This window comes from Mya arenaria, chromosome 3 (assembly GCF_026914265.1).
Source record: "Mya arenaria isolate MELC-2E11 chromosome 3, ASM2691426v1".
NCBI classification, from domain to species: domain Eukaryota; kingdom Metazoa; phylum Mollusca; class Bivalvia; order Myida; family Myidae; genus Mya; species Mya arenaria.
Genome location: NC_069124.1, coordinates 76,262,738 through 76,287,779, shown reverse-complemented (window position 1 = coordinate 76,287,779; position 25,042 = coordinate 76,262,738). Strand labels below are relative to the sequence as shown.

The following is a 25,042-nucleotide window of genomic DNA, read 5'->3' as shown; positions in this document are numbered from 1 at the left end:
GCTAAAAATAGAATTTGCTCATGCAGATCTGGCTAAAAATAGAAAGCATTTCTTTAAAACTTTCATGGCCCATAATCTAGGCGTTCATGGGCGGATCTTGCTGGTTTTCGAAAGGAACGTAGCTCTAATGGATATCTAGATACTGTACAAGTTTCATCGAGATACAATCAAAAATGAAGACTGTATTGTGTTCACAAGCAATTGTTTACAGACGCACGAACGCACGGATGCACATACTACGTACACATTACCATCGCATAAGAAATGAAAAAATAAAAATTGACAAAGGGGCATACATGTTAACCTTCAAAAAAGTTCAACCAGTAATGTGAGAACATGTCAGCAAATGTCTGTCTTTCCAACTCTGACGCGCATCTTCAATATAGCCCTAAGATATTATATCTGGGCTTATAATTACATTGGTACCCTTATCTTATAATTATACAAGTAATAATCTTCTACAAACTTTGCTTGAGCATATAAATAAGATACTACATAACACTTCAAGTGAAAGGACAAGATAGAATAAACTTATGATCTGTGGTATTCTAAATAAGATTTGAGACAACTGTTTCAGCTATATTTGTTTTAATGAAATATATGAACCAATCAAATCATATTTCACAATTAAAAGTGAACAATGATTTTGTTTATAGCATGGTTAACTTTAACAATGTTTTGAACAATGGGCCTTATGTGTTTCAACTCACGAGGCAGTTTGTAAGGCAGGGCCATAGGAGGCAGGGTCCAGAGGCGTGGGATGTTGTTACAGTAGAAGGCTTCAGATTTTGGGAGCAAGTTCTTGTTGCCATAATCAATGAACATGAACTCGCCCATTTCCTCCCCGTTCTTTATGGTCTCGCTCACACACCAAGCCCTGTAAATGAAATTCTTTCATCACTAAATCTCTTCTATGTAAATAGATATTATTTGGGATTTTCTAGGACTAAAATGTCAATTGGGTTCTAATGAATTACAAATTTATCTTCACAAGACAATTGATGCTTGAGAACCAACATCATTGTTTTAATTACGGTACTGAATATTTTCTCAATACAAATGGCGACATTGTAATCATCTACACATATACACACTAGCAGGGCCTCCCCAATAGAACATTTCAGGCCAACTTTTGAAGGGGTGGGATGGGGGAGAGGGGCAACCTCTTCTGTGTGTTGATTTGTTTTACATTTCCAATGCCAAATGGCACATATTGGTGCATTCTAAGAGAAGATTTCTTGAATAAAGACGAAAGACAATTAATTAGATATATCGTCATTATCATGTTCATTTCATTTTTAAAAGACATCTATCAAAATTTGTAAAAGAATATGATATGAATAAATATAATTAAATATTTCAATACATAAAATATGAATTAATACACAATACATAAATTTAAACACCAGGTAATAGTACTGTTGTTTTTTTCCATTTGATACAATTTACATGGTAACACAAACACAAGTCAATATATCTGAGACTTGGCAGTAAACCAGGGCCTGTTTCAATTGTATGAGTGATACCCCCGAACAAAACCCCTCCCACCCATTTTAGGATGAGGAAAAAAATAAGCCACATAATTTTCACAAGGCGAACAAACTCAACCATAGGTTTTTAAAGAGTGGACTAAACTTCCCTTATACCTTGTTTTTTCTTTAAAACTTAAACATGTTTAATAAAATGACTCTTTTGTTCAACAAAACCCTGAGGGATTAATTCTATATGACATTGGGGTTGTTTTGATTGTGGGGTGTTTTTCCAACCTTTTAAAAACCTGCACAATAATAACAGGGAGGTGTTTTGTCTGGTTGTGGTTTTGTCGAGCTCCCAAATTTATGCCTATCATTGTGCTTTGAAAGGAGCTATATGATCCAATTCACTGGCCAATTTTTAAGTCCAATAAATTACCCGCCTAACCATGCAGTCTAGTATTTACCTCACAGTACCTGTTCCAGTCTCTTGTCTAGTACTAAAAAATGCACCTACTAAGTCATGTGATCTCAGCCTTCTGTCAAATCTTAAGATGTTCATTAAATATGACCCCTATCAACACAATCAGACCTGACATAACACTGTCACATACCTGTACCAGTCTCCATTGTATTTGGCAATGCACCTTCCTAGCGACCTCACATGGTTTGTGCGAATGTTTGGCTTCTGTATCTCGGCTTGGAGGTCGACCAACCGCCCAATGTTCCTGTTTTCTCCTTCAATAGACTGGAAAATACCATGTTTGAGGTAATTTATTGTTCAAAAATTGTGAAACAAGTTATTACAACATTATATAAATCACTATTGGAACTCATCATCAATTTGATTGAATATTAACAGAAATATTTCTTGCTTTTTTTGCATTCAAATTTAAATAAACTCTATTGGAAACTCCATTTATCTGAGAAATTGACAAAACTTTATCTATAACATTTATTTTCTTAATAAAAAAACACCATCAAATTTCACATTAAAAGGTTTGTAGTATTTAAATTATTTTCTAAAACATTTGTTCAACTCAACTGTGTGGAATAATCTTTAAACATTTCGGAAAAAGTATATTTTGGCATTGGAAGCAGCGTCTTATTTCAGCCCCAAATTGGAAGGTGCATTACACAAAAAAATATATTAATCAGCGAAGAGACACAAATGTTTGTGGCATTGTACCGGTGTTCAAATTTGATGGTATTAACGTTAACCATATCCATATTGATATCATGATTATGACAACGTCGGCAATTACACTAAAGCTATGACAATACCATGACTTTTGTCAAACCCAAAGAAGCAAGATAATTTGGTATAACAACATGTTATTAAACTGAAGTAGTGAAATGTCAAAAAAGCTCATCTTATTGAAACCTGGTCTCAGAGCTTTTTTGACATATATCACTAGTTCACTTTTGTTTCAATAAGATGTTTTAGTCGTAAACCTTATGCTGATCATGATTGCTCGGGTTCAACTGTCAAGTTGATATATATGCTGAATATATGCGATAAATGTCCTTAAAATATTTTTTATTGAATTGCAGCTGACACAAAACATAGTTACGCCTAGAAAGTTACAATCATAAGCCTTATGATCTTTATCAAAATGGGGCCCAGAATTCCTAAAATGACCACTCATCCTATGACTTCAAAAAGTAATAACCTTTGTAAGGCAACGTGAAATGTCAAACAAATCGTAAGTGCACAAATTCTTATGTTTAGCAACTGTTACATTCCTATCATGTATTAAAAGTGTTGATGCCATATTTTCAGAGCTATAGGCAACACAATATTTTCCAGACCAATTTATACTTAGTCTGGAACCATAACTATTGTTTGACCAAGTGAAATGTTAGAAAATAGGTGCACAACTACCCATGCTGACGAACAAATGCAACATGTGTAGGTGCAATACTTTTGGGGCTAAATGTGATACAAGATTTTTCTGTTACATGCCTGGATGCGACAGTTGCAACTCCTATATAGCCACCATGATATTTATCTCACAGGTTAATAAACAGATGAAATAATTAAATGGTACTTACATCTTGCAGCAGCTGGGCCCAGAAGAACTTCTCATTCTCAACATGTGTCACATGCAGTTTCATCCTCATGCCGACTTGCATGTACTCATTGTGCTCTGCAGACATTTTTATAATAATCCGTGTGAACTCCCGAAATTTGTTTGTAAGACGCTGGAAGTTGAAATCATTCTGGGTGACAAGTCGATTGTTTTGTTGCAAGCTTTGGTCATGTTGATTATCCTTGCGGCTATAGTTTTCCATCTCTGAGCCTCTGTTGTATTGATAACTTTGGTCATGTTCACTGTCGTTTTGAGTGTAGTTTGCCGGCCTGTAGTTGATTTCAGCATTTTGCTCCCTTTTCTGGTACTGATAATGGTGTTGATCTCTGTGGTTTGAGGAGTGGGGCTCAGAGCCACCTGGATAACCCCCTGGGGCTCTATGGGTGTAGTTGGTACCGGATTTGTGAGATCCATGAGAGTGCATATGGGGCAAACCTTGATATAATTAGGTAGCAATAGAATAATGATTTATGTATAAAAACTAATACTATCAGTGTAAAAGCATTTCTGTCATTTTAGCGATTCAAGAAGTACAAATTATTTAACAATCCAAATACTTCAACCCAGTTATGAAAATCTACAAAATTAACACAAAACTCTTAATCTAAGACTGAATGATCTCTTCTTAATGTTTTTTATTTCTCTTCTATATAAAGAAAAACAAGAAATGGCGCAATGTGACTAAACCAGGTTTTTAATGATTGACAGAAGAACTTCAGCCTGTGTCTGTTTTTCTATTTTTAGGAAACAATGACCTTGAACCTAGGGACCCCAAATGCAATCCATTGTATCCATAAACTCTTCCTTTATACCAAGTTGTTTCAGGATATGTCAACCCTAACTTAAGTTATTCAGTTTCAACCATTTTTTTTATTTTTAGTAACAGTGACCTTGACCTTGACCCTAGGGACCCCAAATGCAATCCCATGAAAGGTATCCATAAACTCTTCCTTTATACCTGGTTTGGTCAAGAAATGTCAACCCTAACTTAAGACATTTAGTTTAAACTGTTTTTCTATTTTTAGTAACAGTGACCTTGACCTTGGAATATAGGGACCCCAAAACGCAATCCCATGAAAGTATCCATAAACTCTTCCTATAGACCAAGTTTGGTCAAGATATGTCAACCCTAACTTAAGTTATTCAGTCACAGTCACCTTGACCTTGAACCTATATAGGGACCTCAAACGCAATCCCATGAAAGGTCTCCATAAACTTTTCCTATAGACCTAGCTTAGTCAAGATATGTCATCCCTAACTAAAGTTATTCAGTTTCAACCATTTTTCTATTTTTAGTAACAGTGACCTTGACCTTGACCCTAGGGACCCCAAACTCAATCCCATGAAAGGTATCCATAAACTCTTCCTATTGACCAAGTTTGGTCAAGATATGTCATTCCTAACTAAAGTTATTCAGTTTCAACTGGTTTTCTTTTTTTAGTAACGGTGACCTTGACCTTGACCCTAGGGACCCTAAACACAATCTCATGAAAGGTATCCATAAACTCTTCCTATTGGCCAAGTTTAGTCAAGATATGTCATCCCTAACAAACGTTATTCAGTTTCAACCGTTTTTCTATTTTTAGTAACAGTGACCTTGACCCTAGGGACCCCAAACGCAGTCCGATGAAAGGTACCCATAAACTCTTTCTATAGACCAAGTCTGGTCAAGATATGTCAACCCTTACTAAAGTTATTCAGTTTCATAGGTGAGTTTGACGCCGCCCGACCGCCCGAACAACGACGTTCGCCATTCTAATAACCAGGTTTCACTATGTGAAAACCTGGTTAAAAATCAATCCACATTTATGTTTATCCATAATAAAGAGCAATGTTATTTGTACATTAAATTTTGACATGAAATGAGGCTGTGTAAAAAGGGTATTATAATCCACCACCAAGACCAGTCACTCTAAGTGACCAATGTTTAAAGTGGTACTCAAGTGTGATTTAAAGGTCATTTAGAAAGAGGAAAAATAGCAATGAAATGTGTGGATAAAGAAAGGAATGCCCTACATCGTCTTGCTATGTCGAATATATGTGGCAAGTTATTTTAAAATCTGTCCATACATGTACATGAGAAAGTTACAGCCCGCACACAACCACTTATACTGTTTGTCCTTATATTGCATTCCATGTTAGTAAACGAACACTCTGCGAGACCTTTACCTAAAAGGTAGGGATGAGGGTTGTGCATGCAACACCTTATCTTGGTATGTCAAACACATGCGGCAAATAAATTTAAAATCTGACACGACCACCTATACTCCATTTCCTTATATGCTCATATTCCATAGTAACACTAAGTGTGACCTTGACCTTAGAGGTAGGGACATGGGTCTTGCACGTGACACATCATCTTGATATGTCAAACACCTGGCATTTCATTTTTAAAATCTGTCCATAGAAGTGAGTGACAGCCAGGACAAAACCATTTATACTCATGTCCTAATATGCAGCATTAGTAAACAGACCTTGACCTCAGAGGAAGAGACATGGGTCATGCACCCAATGCATTATCTTGGTATCTCAAACTCAAGTTATATTAAAATATGTATTAACAAGAGAAAGAGTCCTGACACAAAATATTTAGCTAGATCACCGACGGACAGACAGACACACGGTCAGTGAGAATTTTTAATAAACCCAACCTAGGGGGCATAAAAAGAATAACCAGCCCTTACTAACAGCCCTTTAAATGAATTTTGAATGTGTAACACCAAGTTGAATTACATAATCATAATAAATTAGCTTTTTCTTAATAACTTTCTTCAATTAAATGCATACCAGTGGGATTGTCCATATTGTTTCTTGTTGGGGCCAGGGTCTCAGTGGACTGTTCCGTGATGGGGAGGTACTCTGGAGGCAAGGCAACAGTCAGCTTTCTCCCTTTAAACATCGACTGGTCCAGTGCCATAATGGCCTGCATTGCCACCTCCATATCTCGCAGTGTCACATACGCATATGTACTGAAACAATCGCATACAATGTTGGCAAACATACAGTCACAGTTAAAATAAAGTAAAAGCAGTGTAATGGTATAGGTGTCCACCTCTCACACAAAAGGTTGTGGTTTAATCCCCACAAGGGGCACTTTCTCCTGGACCCTCAAACGTAAACAAGACTTGAGCATGATTCTGTAAGCTATCAGCTATCATCACAATCAAATTAAAAGCAATTACCCGGTAGTATAATATACTAAGTACAAATAAACAAATACTTTCTTAGAAAGGAAAACAGATATTAACATTAAAATCAAAATTTTATCGACACGTTTTGATATCTTACCTTCTATGCATGACACTTTGATTAACGATCACTATGTCCAAAACACTAAAACGCTCAAACAGATACCATAGTTCGTCCTGAAAGTACCAACACAGATAACATACTTTATTTCAAGCTCTTCACTGTAAAAATGAAACATCACACACACAGTGCTTCAGAAAATACAATGACATATATCATGGTATGATTTTAAAATTATCTTTAATTATGCATTATAAACATGAAAAAAAAACAGAAAATTTGTTTCAGTGTCATTTAACCTCATTTACACCAAAATTACAATCAATGGGGGATCCAAATGATCACCTTGTAATAAATACGCCTTCTGTTTAAACTTTTTTTCATTTCATTTCTCTTTTACAATAACTCCTATCTTAAAGTTGCATCCTCATTGCTAACAAACTAAAAAATTCGGGAATATACATCAGAATTTTAAAGTGCTATGAAGAGTTTCAAAACAGTTTACAAATAGTGGCAACTGCATAAAAGTATACTGCATGGAAGTATTTACACTTAAAAAGGTGTTTTCACCTTTGATGTTCCATATGGAAAATTGCTGATAAATAGCCTGATGCCCTCTTGCTGGCCCTTTTTTCCCATGGCCCCTTTAATTGGGGATGCCAGCTCGGTGGGAGGCATATCGTGTGGGTACCCATTTAAAGTGTTCTGCTCTAACCAGGGCATCTGGTTGGTGGGTGATACACCCACAAGACTTGGCATCTTGGGTGAGATGCATAATTCTTCCAGTGGCGGCATCTCGTCTGCTATAAACCCACTGTCCTCAAGCTGTTCTGAACGCCCTGATTTGCCGACAGACCCGGCGGGGGATGTGGGAGGTCGACCCTGGCCCCTTCTGCCACGTACATCCCTAAAGTTGTTGGGCTGTGATGGAGGATGTTTGTTTATAGCCTTTTGAGAGACAGTGCTCTCCTGATCACTGGCTACACCCCCAGACTCCTTCTGCGCTTCAAGTACTAAAAACAAATCAATGTGGTTTGTTTCATTTGCTAAAACAGTCAGGAATGCACACACCAAGAAAAACAAGCTACACACATAGCAAAAGTCATAAAATTCATAGCTACACTTCCTCAATAAGTAATGATTCAAATATCAATTCAATTTATGGTTCAGAATTCTGATATGTTACGTGTAAACATACTTTATTCAACATCAACATCTGATTTCTACATTATAAGAGGGTCATTCACACTTTCAAATTGCAACTTCTTGGAACATTCGATCATAACCAGATTTGGCTAAAATACTTTTTATAGTAAAGGAAACTTCCCACTCTTTTTGTAGAAATCTATTCTTTATTTTTGTATGGGTTAAATTCATTGCTTTATATCTATCTTACATTTTGCTAATGCAAAACTAATTATCTACATAATTTTTAAATGGCCCTTGTAATTATGTCATACAATGTAAACAGGCATGGCAGAAACAATGAAACAAGAGGCCCATAAGGGTCTATGCTCTACTGGCATGGCTCTTGTGGTCATTTTTAATCCAGAGCATGTATGTATGGGTAAAAGTCAACAGAAATATAGTTCATGTTTTGTGTTTGGGGTACCTGAAAACGTTGCACGTTCAACATCTGAGGACAGAAAGTGCCAGCTTTGACCCCAGGGTCATAATTTGAACAACCATGGTAGCAGACCACTAAATTGTGCCTTATTCAAAATAGAAGTGTCTGCATAGCTGGTACTGACAAAAAGATTTTCAAACATTCCCAATTTAAGTATACCAAACCTGTGAACCCCGGGGGATGGCCAGTAATGACCCCAGGGGCATAATTAGAACAAACACTCACAAGCAATCGTGCTGAGATGGATGCACAAACACACAAAAAGATTTTCAAACATTTCCCAATTTAAGTTTACCAAACCTGTGAACCCTGGGCGTGGCCAGTAATGACCCTAGGTGCACAATTTGAACAAACATTCACAACCAGTTTTGTTTAGATGAATGCGCGAACTACAGACACTTAGAGCTAAGAAATGGCCTTTGGGCTTTCGACAAGAACAAGGCAGAGTAATTCACAAAATCAACTGCAGAACCAATTAGCAAGTTGTCTCCCTTGCATCCTAGACTTGACTTTACATGTAAACGTAGCTAAAAATAGAATTCGCACATGCAGACCTGGCTAAAAAAAGTTTATAGCTAAAAGTAGCATTTTTTTTTAACTTTCAAGGCCCATAATCTAGGCATGCATAGGCGGATCTGGCTGGTTTTCGAAAGGAACCGAGCTCTAATGGATATCTAAATACTGTACAAGTTTCATCGAGATACAATCAAAAGTCTGTATCGTGTTAACAGGCGATTGTTTACAGATGCACGGACGCACGAACGCACATACTACATACACATTACCATTGCCTTTGGCCAGTAGAGCTAAAAATGACTAACAATCTAAATCAGTAAGTTACTTGAATCAGTTTATAATTTAACCCTCGAAATTGAATGAAAATGGGTTGATACCTTGTTTGGCAGACCTGTTGCCAAGTCGGACCAGCAGGTTGCGGTTGTGGAAGATATAATCATTCAAATCAAGAACCATTCTCTCTGCCTCCTCCAGTGAGAGGCAGTCAACAAACGCATACCTGAAACAGTGAGAGGCAGTCAGCAACTTGCATACCTTAAACAGTGAGAGGCAGTCAACAAACGTATACCTCAAACAATAAGAGTCAGTCAACAAATGCCACAATGATATAGAACTAGAAATGTTTGTAAAACATGTACGACTCCTATTGGCAGCCAATAAGTCACTTCACATTAATTGATTATGATTAACATCATTTCCATGTTTGCGGACAGTAAAGTACAGTAATTGACCAGTTCTAAATGTTGCTATTTGAGTTGATGACTTATATTTTCCAGTCAAACATCCATGTGTTCTACAGTGATTGAACATTTTTTGTTACATAACTAGCACAAGTTTAATATAATCTTGCTACCTTCAAACTGTTGATCTAAAAATCAAAAAAGGTCTGCAGTAGGGATCAACAGGTCATGAACAACCTCCCCACCATGGACTGTAGGCCAATGTGTTCTGTTTATATTGATCAGAAAAGTTTTTTTTGTGTGTACAAAGGTCACCATATCAATGACCCTTCAGATACTGACCATAAAGTCAATATGGGTCATTTGCTGGACATGACCGGCCAATCTACCTATTTTGAGGACCTTTAGACACAAGAGTTCTCTACTTATCACTCGGAGGTTAGGCATGCCCACATGTGCAAAGCAGTATAACACCACTTCTGCAAAGGGGAGCATAATTAGATGCTAAATGGCGACATGTCGAGCATGTTGAAAGAGCCTTTGACACAGACATAATGCTCTTCCATGCAATTGCAACACAGAATTACATGGAATTAATATGTCAAACCTGCAACACTATGCCTCATCATGGTGAACCTTCATGCCAAGTTTTAAAAAAATATCTGAAAATGGATGGTTAAGATACAGCCTATTCAAGGATTCCAAATTTTGACTCCTGAGCAAGACCTTGACCTTTGAGGTACAGACCAGGGTCTTGTGTGCAACATGCCACCTTCTCATGAAGAACTTTAATTGCAAGTATTTTTAACTTTAATTGCAAGTATTTAAAAAAAAAAACTATTATGCATGGACAGGATACAGCCTGGTCAAGGACCATTCCAACCTTTGACCTCTAAGCTGGACCTTGACCTTTGAGGTACAGACATAGGTGTTTAAAGGGTGTAAGAGAGCTGACGGTAATGAGCTGACGGGGAAGTATACATAAAAATGATGGAAAGAACCTTTGACCTTGAACTGTGACCTTGACCTGGAGCAGGCTCACCTGTTATGCAGGTTCTGCACATCATCTCCATGTAACAAAGTTTCATGAAAATCCATCAAGAGTATATGAGATATGGAGTGAAGAGGAAAACTATGGCTTGAGCCTATGACATAAAACTTTGACTTTGAGCCAGTGCATCTGAAAATTTGACCCAAATTTCATTAAATCCTTTCAGAGGCTTAAAAGATACGGAACCAACACAAAATCTATTGCTTGGACCTTTGACCTTGACTGTGACCTTGAGCGGGCGCTCCTAGAATGCGGGCTCTACATGTCATCTTGATATGGTTAACATTGTACACTAGTTTAATGAAAATCCTTCACGGTTAAGAAATACCGAGGGAACACAAAATCTATGACTCTAACATTTGACATTGAACTGTGACCCTGACCTTTAGCAGGTGCTCCTGGAATATGGGTTCAGCAGTGCACACTGTATCGATGTGGTGAACATAAGACTTAAGCTTCATGAAAATCCTTCAAGGGGTTAAGGAGATATACGCAGCAGACACGAAAATGTGACAGACTTGCAAACATCCCTGCTAAAAACAATATGTCTCCTGCTGCATTGCGTAAGGGGAGATATAATGATGACAACCACACAAAGATCTGACTTAAAACTTTACTTTTTTTCTCTCCAATGAACAGACACACTCAAGTCTTTCTAACATCTTCAACATCTTCCTTTTGTTAAAAACATTTTGTTACCTACTTCTTATCAATGGACTTCTTGTCAGTGTACATGTGGACCTGGCTGTGTTTGTACTTGGATACAAGCTGCTCTAATTCCTCCTGCAATACACAGTACATGTAGGTGAATAATTGTCATCATATCCACCTGTACTGAAAACCATTTTGATCAAAACAAATCATATCAGAAATTTAAACCATACCATTCAAATATTTCCATGAACATAAATGTAAATAGTATATCAACTATTACACAATTCCTTGTTGTCAAAATATCGATATTGTTCAGAACTTTTTAAAGCACCAGATTAACAACATAGTTGTTAACTGTTAAAGGTGAAATATTTACACCTCAACTTCCATTCCTTTAATGAACTGCATTTCGGCAATTACGTTTATCAATCAATGAACGCAATATCTTCGGATATGTTCGGATCGCAATTACGTTTAAAAGTGATTTCAAGTGGTTTATCTTTTCCCGCGTTATTGTGAAGTCATTTGAAATAAATGTTTCCGGCTACAGTCAGATCGTTCTATTTACAGAATGGGTAAGAAAGGATTACTGAAAGGTTATCCTAAATGAAATGAAGTATTTTTTAACGTTTCTTGAATGAAATAACTGTTGGTGTAAATATAAGGAATGAATTTTGGGGTTGATGTCATTATCGGGGATATGAACGCAATTGGGCTGGTCAAATAATGCATGGAGTCCTTCACACTTAGACCAACCCAATTGCATTCATACCCCGATAATGACATCAACCTCGCAATGGTATATCTGTGAGAGTGCAGCTTTAAAGCCTCATCTATAATCAATTCTAATTAACAAAAGTATACTTTGAAGTTGGCCAAATGTAGTTTGTATAAGAAAAACCCAGCTTATGGGTCATCAATAATTTTGTGCTTACTTGTGAAAATTTGAGTCCAGAATTTTCAAATAAAACATAAAATAGGTATGGAGTATTGGAAAGTTTCACTTTTCCCTAATTCAACACACTATGATCACAAGTCATTTACCAAATATTTAACGAAATTATGGTCTTCTTCATATCATTTTGAGTATATGAAATTGAATGATTGGGCAACATTACTTGTAACAGTTAAACCAAAGGAAATATATGCTGGATTTCCCTGGACAAACACATGCACATGGACTTGAGATTTAATATATTATTTTCTTATACAAAGTAGGTAATTATAACTACCGGTAAGTACAGTACACTCAATGAGTTAGACCAATTTCCATTTCCCTCCACGGATTTTCGCTATCGCGGCCAACACAATGAATTTATCGACTGTCCGCGTTCCTCGGAGTTTGAATTTAAGGCCCTCGGAGGGTGGTCAGTCGACCGAAGAATTACGAACGCGGCGTTCCTCGGAGGGGTAAACTCCGAGAAACTCTGCGGACACCTAGTAAGAATCTACGCTAAACTTTTTTTTTTATTCAAAATTTCAATCGATTATGACGGCTCCAGTAAAATGCTATTATTCTTTTTCCTTTGCCCGTATTGCATGAAGCTAGCTTACCACAAGAATGCAGTCGTATTTCACTATTTGCACATCTTATAAATGCTTTTTCTGATGACTGAATTCATTGATAAACCCATTTCTGAAAAAGGCTAGGTTACTTCTTACATATTTTCTAAAAATCAGGAGGTCAAACAAGCGTTCAAAGTTCAGAGCGTATGGTTGAAGGCCTTATTGCCTTGTTTTCTGTGGAAAATTCCATAAACGTCATAGCTATTTTTAACCACCAATAATAAATAGTATATTCCTTACATTGTATTGGTCAGAGGTCATGGTTCAGAATCGTGTAAAATGTCGGCTGTTTTATGATGCAATACAATTAGCGGCAATACATCAAAGATTCAATGTTTACTATTAACAAGTCAAGATAATATTTTATTGGTGTTTACGGACACAAAAACAAATTAAACGCTGGTAAGAATCTTGTACGATTTACAATGTACATACATGTAAGCATAAAAAACAAATAACTTCTGAACAAGTGTAATAGTCCGCTCAAATCATGCTTTTAATATATATTAAAGTAACTTACATTTCATATTTCTGTCATCATTTCATGTGGCTCCTAGCTTTACATATCTGTAGCTTTACATGTCCTTTAGTATTAGTTTCGTGTTTGATAATGTTATTATGTCCCTTTCATGTTCTTTTAAAATTATAAGATAATACATACAAAATATATATTTATTGTTAAAACTTATGAATCATTTTATATTCATTATAATTATATTGTTTTGACAATGTTTATTTGTATGTATATTTAATACCCTATTAAATTCCAATCTGGGAGTTGAGCTAGTGATGGGTCCCGAACCCTTGTGACACAATCTCACTCCAAAGAGGACCAAAAAGAGGTTAAAAATCTTGCTTTGGTTTAGTCATTACAGGTTGTTATTTGAAATAAAGGGGGGTTGTAGAGAATAAATTAAAAACTTAAAAGAGTTATAAGTCTAGTTTTCCTTTTCCTAGAGATTAAAACATACACTTCCGTCCACACCTCAAGCTCGAAGAGCCCCGGTTACACAAGAATGATTTCTTGCTTATCTGATTAGACACGGAGTTCCGCCGCAGGGTCATAAAATCGGACGATTTTCAACGCTATCGTTCATATTAAACTCGGCGGTAAACCAGCCACTCGGAGGAACTCGGTGGGATTTTAGAGAGGGCAACAGTTTTACCCTCGGAGGAAGTCCGCGATCATCAACTTTATCCCTCGGAGTGAGCGAGGAAAGTGGGTCTAACTTGTTGAGTGTACTGTAGGTAAATTTAAGATTCAATATATTCTATTTGCGGCTTTCTGCTTCCGAATTCCTCTTTAAATTGTAATGGGGATGCAGTTGGTCAAGACATAATGCAGTTAATAGGTGCAGGCAGAACTTCAAACACCCCCTCTTCTTACTATCAGTTGGAACAAAAGAGAATTATTTGGGAAAAGATACTTACGAGACAAATGATGTAAATTTAGCAAAATCTTAAACTTAGATACAGTATGTCGCTTTATTACATATTCAATTATTTGAAGACAGAAAAGCTAATCACTACAAAATGTAATTTACCATTCCCCCCTCCCCCCACATTTCATCATATCTGAATGGAAAATAACTTTCCCCCACATCTCTATGTTATCCTGATAGAACCTAACTGCCCCCACATCTCTATGTTATCCTAATGGAACATAACCTCCCCCACATCTCTATGTTATCCTGATAGAACCTTACTTCCCCCCAACATCTCTATGTTATCCTGATATATCGATGGAACATACCTTTCCCACACATTTCATGTTACCCTAATAGACATACCATTAACACAACTTTTCGTGTTATTCTAAGCTGACTTAAATCAAACTAATCCATAAAAATCATCCAAAAGAAACAACTGTAAATCATTCCATACCTTACTTCTGGAAAACAATCTGAACTCAAATAAACTTTTTTAACATCTAAAAGTTGAACAAAGCAATCTGAATCACCATGCAGGATACACATGTGCCTTGTGCTTCTTAATCTGACCACTGTCCAAACGCAGCACTGAATGTGTGGTTAGCCTCAGGCCAATTATATTAACTTTGTTATCTAACATCCCTTTCTGGCTTAGTAAATTTATTTGTTCTGGTTAGGGACCACATCAGTGTTCCTTTTTATCACTTTAAGTCAGACATTTCAGGGGTGTGTGAGTATGTGTGTGTGTGGGGGGGGGGGGGGGGTAAAATCCAGCACTCCCTCCCCTTTTCCTAAAAGATGTGCCTGAACATTTGACCAACTAAAAAAAAAATTCAGTCCTTAATCATGATATAACTGTATGGCTAACTGAATATGCCTATTAGCTACATGTATATATATATATAAAAAAAAATATGTTATCGAAGTGATCATTTTGAAAGGACCTGGCTTTTTATTGTTGTTACAATGGATTTAAGGACAGTTTATAAAACTCTTACATTTGAGTATGCCTGTATAATTATACTTGTATTAGTTACCCAAATGATTATTTTTAAAGGGCTTGAAGCTGCACTCTTACAGATATACCGTATTTACAACTTTTTCATTTTTTGTCTTGGCAATTTTTTTGCATAAATATCTGCAAACCACTGATAAAAGATTGCTGACAAAAGATTTGAAAATTAATGTTTTATGGCTTAAACCATTACTACCAGTTTAAAAACAAGAGCTGTCACAGAGACAGCGCGCTCGACTATTCCGCAGCTTTTCAGTGTATGGATTGAAAAATTGTATAAAATCTCAATGCAATACATCAAGTAGTTGCTTAGATATTATCCTATGTGTGCACCTTAACCAGAATTTCTAAGTCGCATAAAAAGGGGCAAAAATTGTATAATATGAAAGATACAGTTATAATACTTGATAAATGAAGAAGGTTAAATGGTTGGGAGCCTGTGTGTAAAGTTTCAATGCAATACATGATGTATTGGCTGAGGTATTGACTTAAAAGTGGTTACATCCAAAATCTTAACCAAAATGTCTATGTCGAATAAAAAAGGGGCCATTATTTGAATTTAATAAAAACTAGAGTTATCTTACTTGGTTAATTAAGTAGGTTGGATGGTTGAGTACCATTGTATAAAGTTTCAATGCAATACCCCAAGTGGTTGCTGAGATATAAACCTATGTGTGCTTACACGCAAAACCTTAACCAGAACTTCTAAGTCAAATAATAAAGGGCAAATATTTGCATTAAATGCAAACTAGAGTTATCTAACTTGGTTAATTAAGTAGTTTGGATGGCTGAGTACCATTGTATAAAGTCTCAATGCAATACATCAAGCAGTTGCTAGGATATTAAAATTATGTGTGCTTGCACACAAAACCTTAACCAGAACTTCTAAGTCGAATAATAAAGGGCAATTATTTGCATTAAATGCAAACTAGAGTTATTTAACTTATATTACGTAGGTTGGATGGTTGAGTACCATTGTATCAAGTCTCAATGCAATACCTCAAGTAGTTGCTGAGATATTAACCTATGTGTGCTTGCACGCAAAACCTTAACCAAGGGGTGACGCCGACGCTTGGGTGAGAAGTATAGCTCTCCATATTCTTCAAATAGTCGAGCTCAAAATTCATAAAACATCAATTATTGAACTTAAATATATCAAGAGCCGTCGTAAGTCAGCGCGCTTGACTACGCCGCTTTGACTTAGAATACAATAACGATGTAATAATACCAAGTTTGGTCTCTTTATGTCAAACCTAACTAAAATTATTCGATACATAAGGTGACTTTGATGCTGCCCTCCCACCAGCCCGCCAAACAATGACGTGAGTCATTCAAATAACTTGATTTCCCGTTATGAAAATGTGGTTAAGAATATACAAATATGCCTTTCAAAGGAAATAAAAAAAAAAATAAAAAAAAATCAATGGCCATAATTTGTATTTAGGCTTAAAACGGAGTTATGTTTCTTGTTGTAAGATGGTCGTAAATAATTTTGAATTTTATTAAGTGCATTTAATGAACGGTATAGAAGTGTTTTTATTAAAATCCCAACTTGCCCTAAAACTTTTACATGCCTAAAACTTTAACCTAAGTCAATCAGGGGCCATAACTTGTATTAAGAATATGGAATTATGTAACCTCATTGGGTGATGGTCCTGAACAATTGTGTGAAGTATTAAGTCAATTGAATGAAGGGTATAGTATTAAACAATATCCCAACCTGCCATAAAACTTTAACCTAAGTTCCATAGTCAATCAGGGGCCATAATTTGTATAAAAGATAATATGGAGTTATGTAACCTCATTATGTGATGGCTCTGAACATCTGTGTGAAGTATTAAATCAATTGAATGAATGGTATTGGAGTTTTAAGTGAAAATCCCAACTTGCCCTAAAACTTTAACCTGCCCTAAAACTTTAACCTAAGTCAATCAGGGGCCATAACTTGTATTTAGGATAATATGGAGTTATGTAACCTCATTGTGTGATGGTCCTGAACAACTGTGTGAAGTATTAAGTCAATTAAACAAAGGATATAGAAGTTATTAATAACAAGTTATTGATCGGAAACCGTTTTTCATGTTAAGATCACACTGACCTTGACCTTTGACCCACTGACCTCAAAATCAATAGGGTTCATCTGCTGGTCATGACCAATACACCTACCAAGTATGAGGTTCCTGGGTCAAAGCGTTCTCAAGTTATTGATCGGAAACCGTTTTTCATGTAAAGGTCACACTGACCTTGACCTTTGACCCACTGACCTCAAAATCAATAGGGTTCATCTGCTGGCCATGACCAATACACCTACCAATGAGGTCCCTAGGTCAAAGCGCTCTGAAGTTATTGATCGGAAACCATTTGGTATTCCGACCGACCGACAGACAGACAGACCGACCGACCGACCGACCGACCGACCGACCGACCGACAGGTGCAAAACAATATACCCCACTTTTTTCAAAAGGGGGCATAAATATGGACAATCAGAAAACCTTTTTTCAGCTTACAGTCACACTGACCTTGACCTTTGACCCACTGACCTCAAAATCAATAGGGTTCATCTGCTGGTCATGACCAATAAGCCTACCTAGTATGAGGTCCCTGGGTCAAAGCGTTCTCAAGTTATTGATCGGAAACCGTTTTTCATGTTAAGGTCACACTGACCTTGACCTTTGACCTCAAAATCAATAGGGTTCATCTGCTGGTCATGACCAATACACCTACCAAGTATGAGGTTCCTGGGTCAAAGCGTTCTCAAGTTATTGATCGGAAACCGTTTTTCATGTAAAGGTCACACTGACCTTGACCTTTGACCCACTGACCTCAAAATCAATAGGGTTCATCTGCTGGTCATGACCAATAAGCCTACCTAGTATGAGGTCCCTGGGTCAAAGCGTTCTCAAGTTATTGATCGGAAACCGTTTTTCATGTAAAGGTCACACTGACCTTGACCTTTGACCCACTGACCTCAAAATCAATAGGGTTCATCTGCTGGTCATGACCAATACACCTACCAAGTATGAGGTTCCTGGGTCAAAGCGTTCTCAAGTTATTGATCGGAAACCGTTTTTCATGTAAAGGTCACACTGACCTTGACCTTTGACCCACTGACCTCAAAATCAATAGGGTTCATCTGCTGGTGATGACCAATACACATACCAAGTATGAGGTCCCTCGGTCAAAGCGTTCTCAAGTTATTGATCGGAAACCATTTGGTATTCCGACCGACCGACCGACAGACAGACAGACCGACCGACCGACCGACCGACATGTGCAAAACAATATACCCCACTTTTTTCAAAAGGGGGCATAAATATTCCAACTTGCCCTAAAACTTGAACCTAAGTTCCATAGTCAATCAGGGGCCATAATCTGTGTAAAGAATAATATGGATTTATCTGACCTCATCATGTGATGGCCCTGAACAACTGCGTGAAGTATTAAGTCAATTGAATGTAGGGTATTGGACTTATAAGTGAAAATCCCAACTTGCCCTAAAACTTTAACCGGACGCCGACGCCGACGCTGGGGCGAGTAGTATAGCCCATCTATTCTTCGAATAGTCGAGCTAAAAAGAATTCCTAACATTTCCTGTCAAATTCATTAATGTGTTTAAAATTTCACAGCCCAATGAAATGCAGTAGCACCCTGTCCCTCTTTCTTAATAAAACCTGGCCAAATCCTACATACAGATATGCTTGGATAAGCTTTGGATGCATATAAAGTGTATAAATTGATAATTATCTTAGTTAATGCTGATTTAAAAGATTAAAATATAATTGCAATGAAAATTTGAAACTGGATCTTAAAACTGACTACAATACAACAAACAAAACTGTGCACGATATTGCTTGCAGTGTAAAATAAAATGCAAGATTTTTATTTGTTAAGTTGTATTTTTAAAGAACATTTAAGCTCACTTATATCTTTCTGCTAGTCAATAATGGCGTCTCGATGGGATACCTGACTTCAAGGTTCTGGTGTCCCTCCATAAAATGTGTGTTCTTGAGACCATGGGACATAGTGCTATCGATTGATATAGCTTTGTACAATTATATCTTCTGTGTATACATATGAGTTTTAACCAACCTTAGAAGCTTCCTTGGGCCAGTTTCCCACATACACCTGCTTAACACTGCTGGTCCCTGAAACACAAACAACTAAATGGGTGTTTCTGAATCATGCCAATTGCAATGTAATCATTAGGGAAATAAAATTACTACGCGATCTACTTGCAGCGGACTTAAACGTACCATCATTTGTGCTTTACACAAGAGACCAATGCGGCAACGCTGCATTAAAGCCGGATTTTTATTTGACGATGAAATTTTGCAAACCGAGGATTTGAGCTAGTGACCTAGTATTTTTAACCAAAAAGACCCATATTTATACTTATCGGAGATATTGTTTATTAAATTCCATCCAATACTTTTCAAGTTATGCTCCAGACAAGAAAAAAAGTAACAAAGGGCAGTAACTCTGTAATTAGCTGAAATAGAATTGCTGTTCCTGTACACTGCACTCCCTCTCATTAGGATCTATCACCGTACGAAGTTTCATTAAATTCCATCCAATACTTTTCAAGTTATGCTCCGGACAAAAAAAAGTAACAAAGGGCAGTAACTCTGTAATTAGCTGAAATAGAATTGCGGTTCCTGTTCACTGCACCCCCTCTCATTATGATCTATCACAGTATGAAGTTTTATTAAATTCCATCTCATAGTTTTCAAGTTATGCTCCGGACAAGAAAAAAAGTAACAAAGGGCAGTAACTCTGTAATTAGCTGAAATAGAATTGCGGTTCCTGTACACTGCACTCCCTCTCATTATGATTTATCACTGTATGAAGTTTTATTAAATTTCATCTAATAGTTTTCAAGTTATGCTCCAGACAAGAAAAAAGTAACAAAGGGCAGTAACTCTGTAATTAGCTGAAATAGAATTGCAGTTCCTGTACACTGCACTCCCTCTCAGTATGATCTAGCACTGTATGAAGTTTTATTAAATTCCATCCAATAGTTTTCAAGTTATGCTCCGGACAAGAAAAAGTAACAAAGGGCACTAACTTTGTAATCAGCTGAAATTGAATTGTGGTTCATGTACACTGCACTCCCTCTCATAATGATCTATCACTGTATGAAGTTTTATTAAATTCCATCCAATAGTTTTCAAGTTATGCTCCGGACAAGAAAAAAGTAACAAAGGGCAGTAACTCTGTAATAAGCTGAAATAGAGTTATGGTTCTTGTGCACTGCACTTCCTCTCATTGTGCTTTACTATTGTATGAAGTTTCAATGAATTACATCCAGTACTTTTCAAGTTATACTCCAAACAAAAAAAGTAACAAAGAGCAATAACTCAGTAATAAGCAAGAATAGAGTTATGGTTATTGTACACTGCACTTCCTCTCATTATGCTCTATCATTGTATGAAGTTTAATCCAATTCCATCCAGTTATTTTTAAGTTATGCTCCGGACAAGGAAATTGCAACGGACCGACCCGACCGACCACCCGACCACAGGGTGAATCCAATATACCGTACCCCCTTCAAACTTCGTTTGTCGGGGGTATAAAAATACAAACATAACTCAAATGCCTCTCTGTTATCAGAAGCCTTTCAGTAGTGTGATTAATCAACTGAATCTAAACTGATAACTGTCACAAGAAATGTCACCAAAAATCAGTGTTTGTATTACTTGTATACAATGTCAATTGTATTTCTACGCCATCAACGAAGCAATAAGCATTCTTTTGACCCCCTGACCTAAAACCAATACTAGGGTTCTTCTACTGGTCATAACCAACCCTCCCACTGAGTTTAGGTCAGGTCAGGTCATCGGCCTGAATGTTCTTTAGTCACTGATCAGATTTTATGCTCAAAGTCACAGCAACCTTGACTGTTGACCCAATGACCTCAAGTTACAAGTTATTGATCGAAAACTATTGGGACAGACGGACAGACAGATGTTATGATTACTTTATGTTTCCCCCTCAGGAACATAAAATGAGGATTTGTTGATTTCAGAGCAAGATGGTATTTTATTTTACTCATGGTCAAAGACAAATAATTAACAAATATCCTCCATACCTTTAATTCAAAACATTGATGGTGCCCCTTAATATTAGATTGTTCGTGTGTTTGTTTCTTGGACCTTTTGAAAACAGAGCCGTAAAAGGGAATATAAAATATATATAACTAGAGCTGTCTAAGGAGTGACAAATACTCCAAGACGCCACTTGGACACTGGAATGGTAAAGTATTTTTTTGAAAAGAGGCAGACAATGCGAATGTCCGTCGGACAGTCGGACATGTCCGGTATATTTCAATTTTGACCGACGAAACTTTTGTTTTGATCGGTCACAATGTCCGGTGAAAAATTAAAGTCAGCACCGTTTAATTTTCGGAAAATTTACTTTCAGTTTCTAAATAAATGTTCAGAGTTATTTTTATATCATGATTATTCAGAGTGTTAATCCGTGTTCCACTATTTGTAAACCCCGTTTCGACATGTTTCCGTAAAAGCCGATAAAACGCGTAAGGTTCCGATTTCAGCTGGTACTCTAATACTTTTATTTTACGGAAATGTTCGGAAATTACAAAATTCCGTATGTAGTGGTTCCCGGCAATCGTGTTAATTTAAATATGATGATTAATATACCGAGCTGACTATCTTTCCACTCTGTTTAACATTGCGAATAACAAGAACTCTACTTTCGTTTTTGCATAAATGTTGTGCCTGAGTTTGACTGGTAGTACAATTCGTTACATTTTATAACCCTATTGTATCTTTAATTTAAAGATGAATTAAAAGGGTAAGACCTAGCTGTTTCATGGGTAGACGAACCAGATATGAGTTTTTTGGGAGGCAAGGGAAGAAAAAAATTATGACATTTATAAGATCCGAATATTGATTTTTTTTTTACATTATGTTTGGCTTTTTTTGTAATTTATTATAGTACTGTAGGACAAATCTAACCAAAAAGATCTAAACCTGTTCAAATGGGGAATTACAAAACTTATTTAAAAAAGAGGCTTAAAATCAAGGTTTAAGCTGATGTTACTAAATACTGTTTGTAACATTGCGACAGGTAAAAATTTGGTGCGACAGGTAAACTTTCAGTGTTTACCTGTCGCAATGTCCTGTGAAGAAGGAAAAGTTTTCGCGTTGTCTGAAGAGGCCATAGCTCTTTCAAAATTTGGTGGATTGTAACCAATGCATAACTTGACCTGTATTCTATAGAGTTAAATATGATTACCATTGATTTTTTCATTCCACAGTAACGGCTATAAGATAACGTATAGTTTTACGTTGAAATGGGGGCATTACTCTTTCAAAAATTGGTAACTTGTAAAAAAAGTCAAATTGGACCTGTAATTCACAGTGTACCAAAACATATTGAAATTTATCAACCCTTTCACGAGTAGATGTCTGGACACGATATTATCAGCCAAGTTTTAAAATGAATAGGGACCAGAACTCTGTTAAATAAAAGTGGTTTGTAACCAAGGTTGGCATTGACCTGTATTTTATTGTTATAAACATTTGTACAAACAATATTTAAATCTATCATCCCTTTAATGCGTTATTGTCCAGAACTGTTTTTTTCTCAGCTTACTCCTATATTACCCCAAAATCTTTGTTTGGTGGCGGGTATAAATATTCCAATTGTTACAGTTTAGTTACAATTCAATCTAATTTGAAGTGATTTTTCTTCATATTTAACATCCATATGAAAACAATCCTTATTCTTTAATTTATTTTTGTCAAGTTATTGTCAATCTCTATTAATTTTTAAAGCACTTATTACATACGGACAATCAAATGGAAAATATCGCTATTATACTAGTTTGCAGCATTTAAATCTCTTCAAGATTATCAAAGTTATTAAATAAGGAAGAACATTGTGGATATGTGCTGCACTACAAATGATCACAATATGACTTTCATCTAAATCTTTTAAAGTGACAACTTACTAAATTATGCATTGATGGAAAGTATTAATTACTGATAACAAGAATGTAACTGTATATTTAATAGCTGAACATGCAAAAATATTAAATGATTGGCGAGTGCTAAAAGATTTACTGTGATCTACTATCATCTCATAAAGTAGAAATACAGTGTTTTCTGCACCTTTTTTTCAAATTAAACTCAGTATCCTTCATAAGAACCATTGTTTTCGACATTTATTCATCCTTTTTCGTATATTAAAACAGTTGCATAAATGTGGTAAATCTTATTTGGCAGAAAAGGGGATTTTTAAGACCATGTCAATACCTGTATTGTGTGGTGCTGGACTGTGCAAATTTGGGGCAGGTCGGGTCCTAATCTCTTCAGCCTCCGTTCTTCGACCATTTATATGTCCTTTGCTCAGTCCCATGTTGTTTCCACCCTCATATGCTGCCTTGCCTTGCCAATTATTGCTATGTTCAACATTACCACGTCTCTCATTTTGAGTAACAGCAGTCGCACCTTTATATGACCCTGGTTGCACTGGTAGCGGTTCTTGCTCAAGTTCACTTTCCCAATCACAGTCGGATCCAGCTAATTGTATTACTTCCTGCTTTGCAAAGTTTCTGTTGTTATTATTAGACTTATTAAAGTAAGCACCACCCTGATTTCTATTATCACCCCTTCTGTTGCTAGGGTCTGAACCTTTATTTCCTGACCTCCGACCTCGGTCCCCTGGCCCTCTTTTTTCCCCCATCCTCTCTTCAGCACGCTTAACACCAATCTCATCGCCCCATAGTTCAACCGCTCTTTTAGCCTCTTGTTCATTTCGGAAACGAACAAAAGCAAGTCTGAAACGCATGAAATTTTCAAAGGTTTCACAAATTGATCTTGCTTTAAATTATCAGACGTCAAAATTGAAAGTCAAACCTTCATTATATGCTCTACATATTTGTTTAAAGTTGGCTAACAAGATGGAAAAAAATGATTTCAACCTCTTCTAGCAAAAAATGCAACACCTTACTTTATGATAAAAAAGGTTACAATATTGGTGTGTGTATTCCTCTTCATAAATTGATTCATAAAATAATGCTCGGTCGAATGGCAATATTTTGAATAAAGACTTTAAACAAAGATAACTTTACTAGTTTTTCACCATTTTAAATGAAGCCTAGCACAGTTTATGCCCCTTACAGAGCCCATCTTCAGTCTTTTACCACAGTCTGATTGAGAGTTTAGTTTCTTAAAACACTTCAACAGTGTTAACTGTTAAAGAAAACTAATCACCTTATCAAACTCAGGTAATAAAATAAAGGTGGGGCTTAAAGGGTGGGGCTCTTAAGCAGCATACATTTCCCTTCAAAATATTGCCTTCTGACTTAGGATGTAAGACATAATTTATCATGTCATATTCAGTATATATACAGGTCCTGGAAAACTGCGGTCTTTGAACAAGCTGTCGTTCGAAAACAGGTGGCCCCTCGAGGTCAGAGCTTGGTCCCGAACGTTTTTCCTTATATTTCATATAAAATATACCTACGCTGCATCGAAACCTAAAAAAGTCGAGAAGTCGAGCACAATAGTCGGTCCGAAGTACACAAATCATGCACAAAACCTTATGGCTCCCTCAAGGTCATAATTTCACACTTTTTCCCGAACGCTTGTTCCAAAATAAACAAATAATTGCTAAATTTTTCGCAAGTTGTAAAAATTGCAATGACGGTTAAAAGGCAATT

General features: G+C 36.5%; 1 protein-coding gene across 1 annotated transcript in view; it reads right to left on the bottom strand.

Moving 5' to 3' along the window:
• The window catches only part of LOC128227465 (uncharacterized), a 46,370-nt gene that overhangs the window by 10,055 nt on the left and 11,273 nt on the right, over nt 1–25,042 (bottom strand). Inside the window, exons 5-14 of the mRNA XM_052938036.1 lie at nt 23,634–24,157; nt 19,444–19,499; nt 11,392–11,471; nt 9,335–9,456; nt 7,385–7,827; nt 6,854–6,930; nt 6,353–6,534; nt 3,528–4,000; nt 2,087–2,220; nt 711–877 (exon numbers count right to left, since the gene is read on the bottom strand). Coding sequence (XP_052793996.1) covers nt 711–877; nt 2,087–2,220; nt 3,528–4,000; nt 6,353–6,534; nt 6,854–6,930; nt 7,385–7,827; nt 9,335–9,456; nt 11,392–11,471; nt 19,444–19,499; nt 23,634–24,157 — 2,258 coding nt within the window. The remainder of the gene's footprint in view (nt 1–710; nt 878–2,086; nt 2,221–3,527; nt 4,001–6,352; nt 6,535–6,853; nt 6,931–7,384; nt 7,828–9,334; nt 9,457–11,391; nt 11,472–19,443; nt 19,500–23,633; nt 24,158–25,042) is intronic.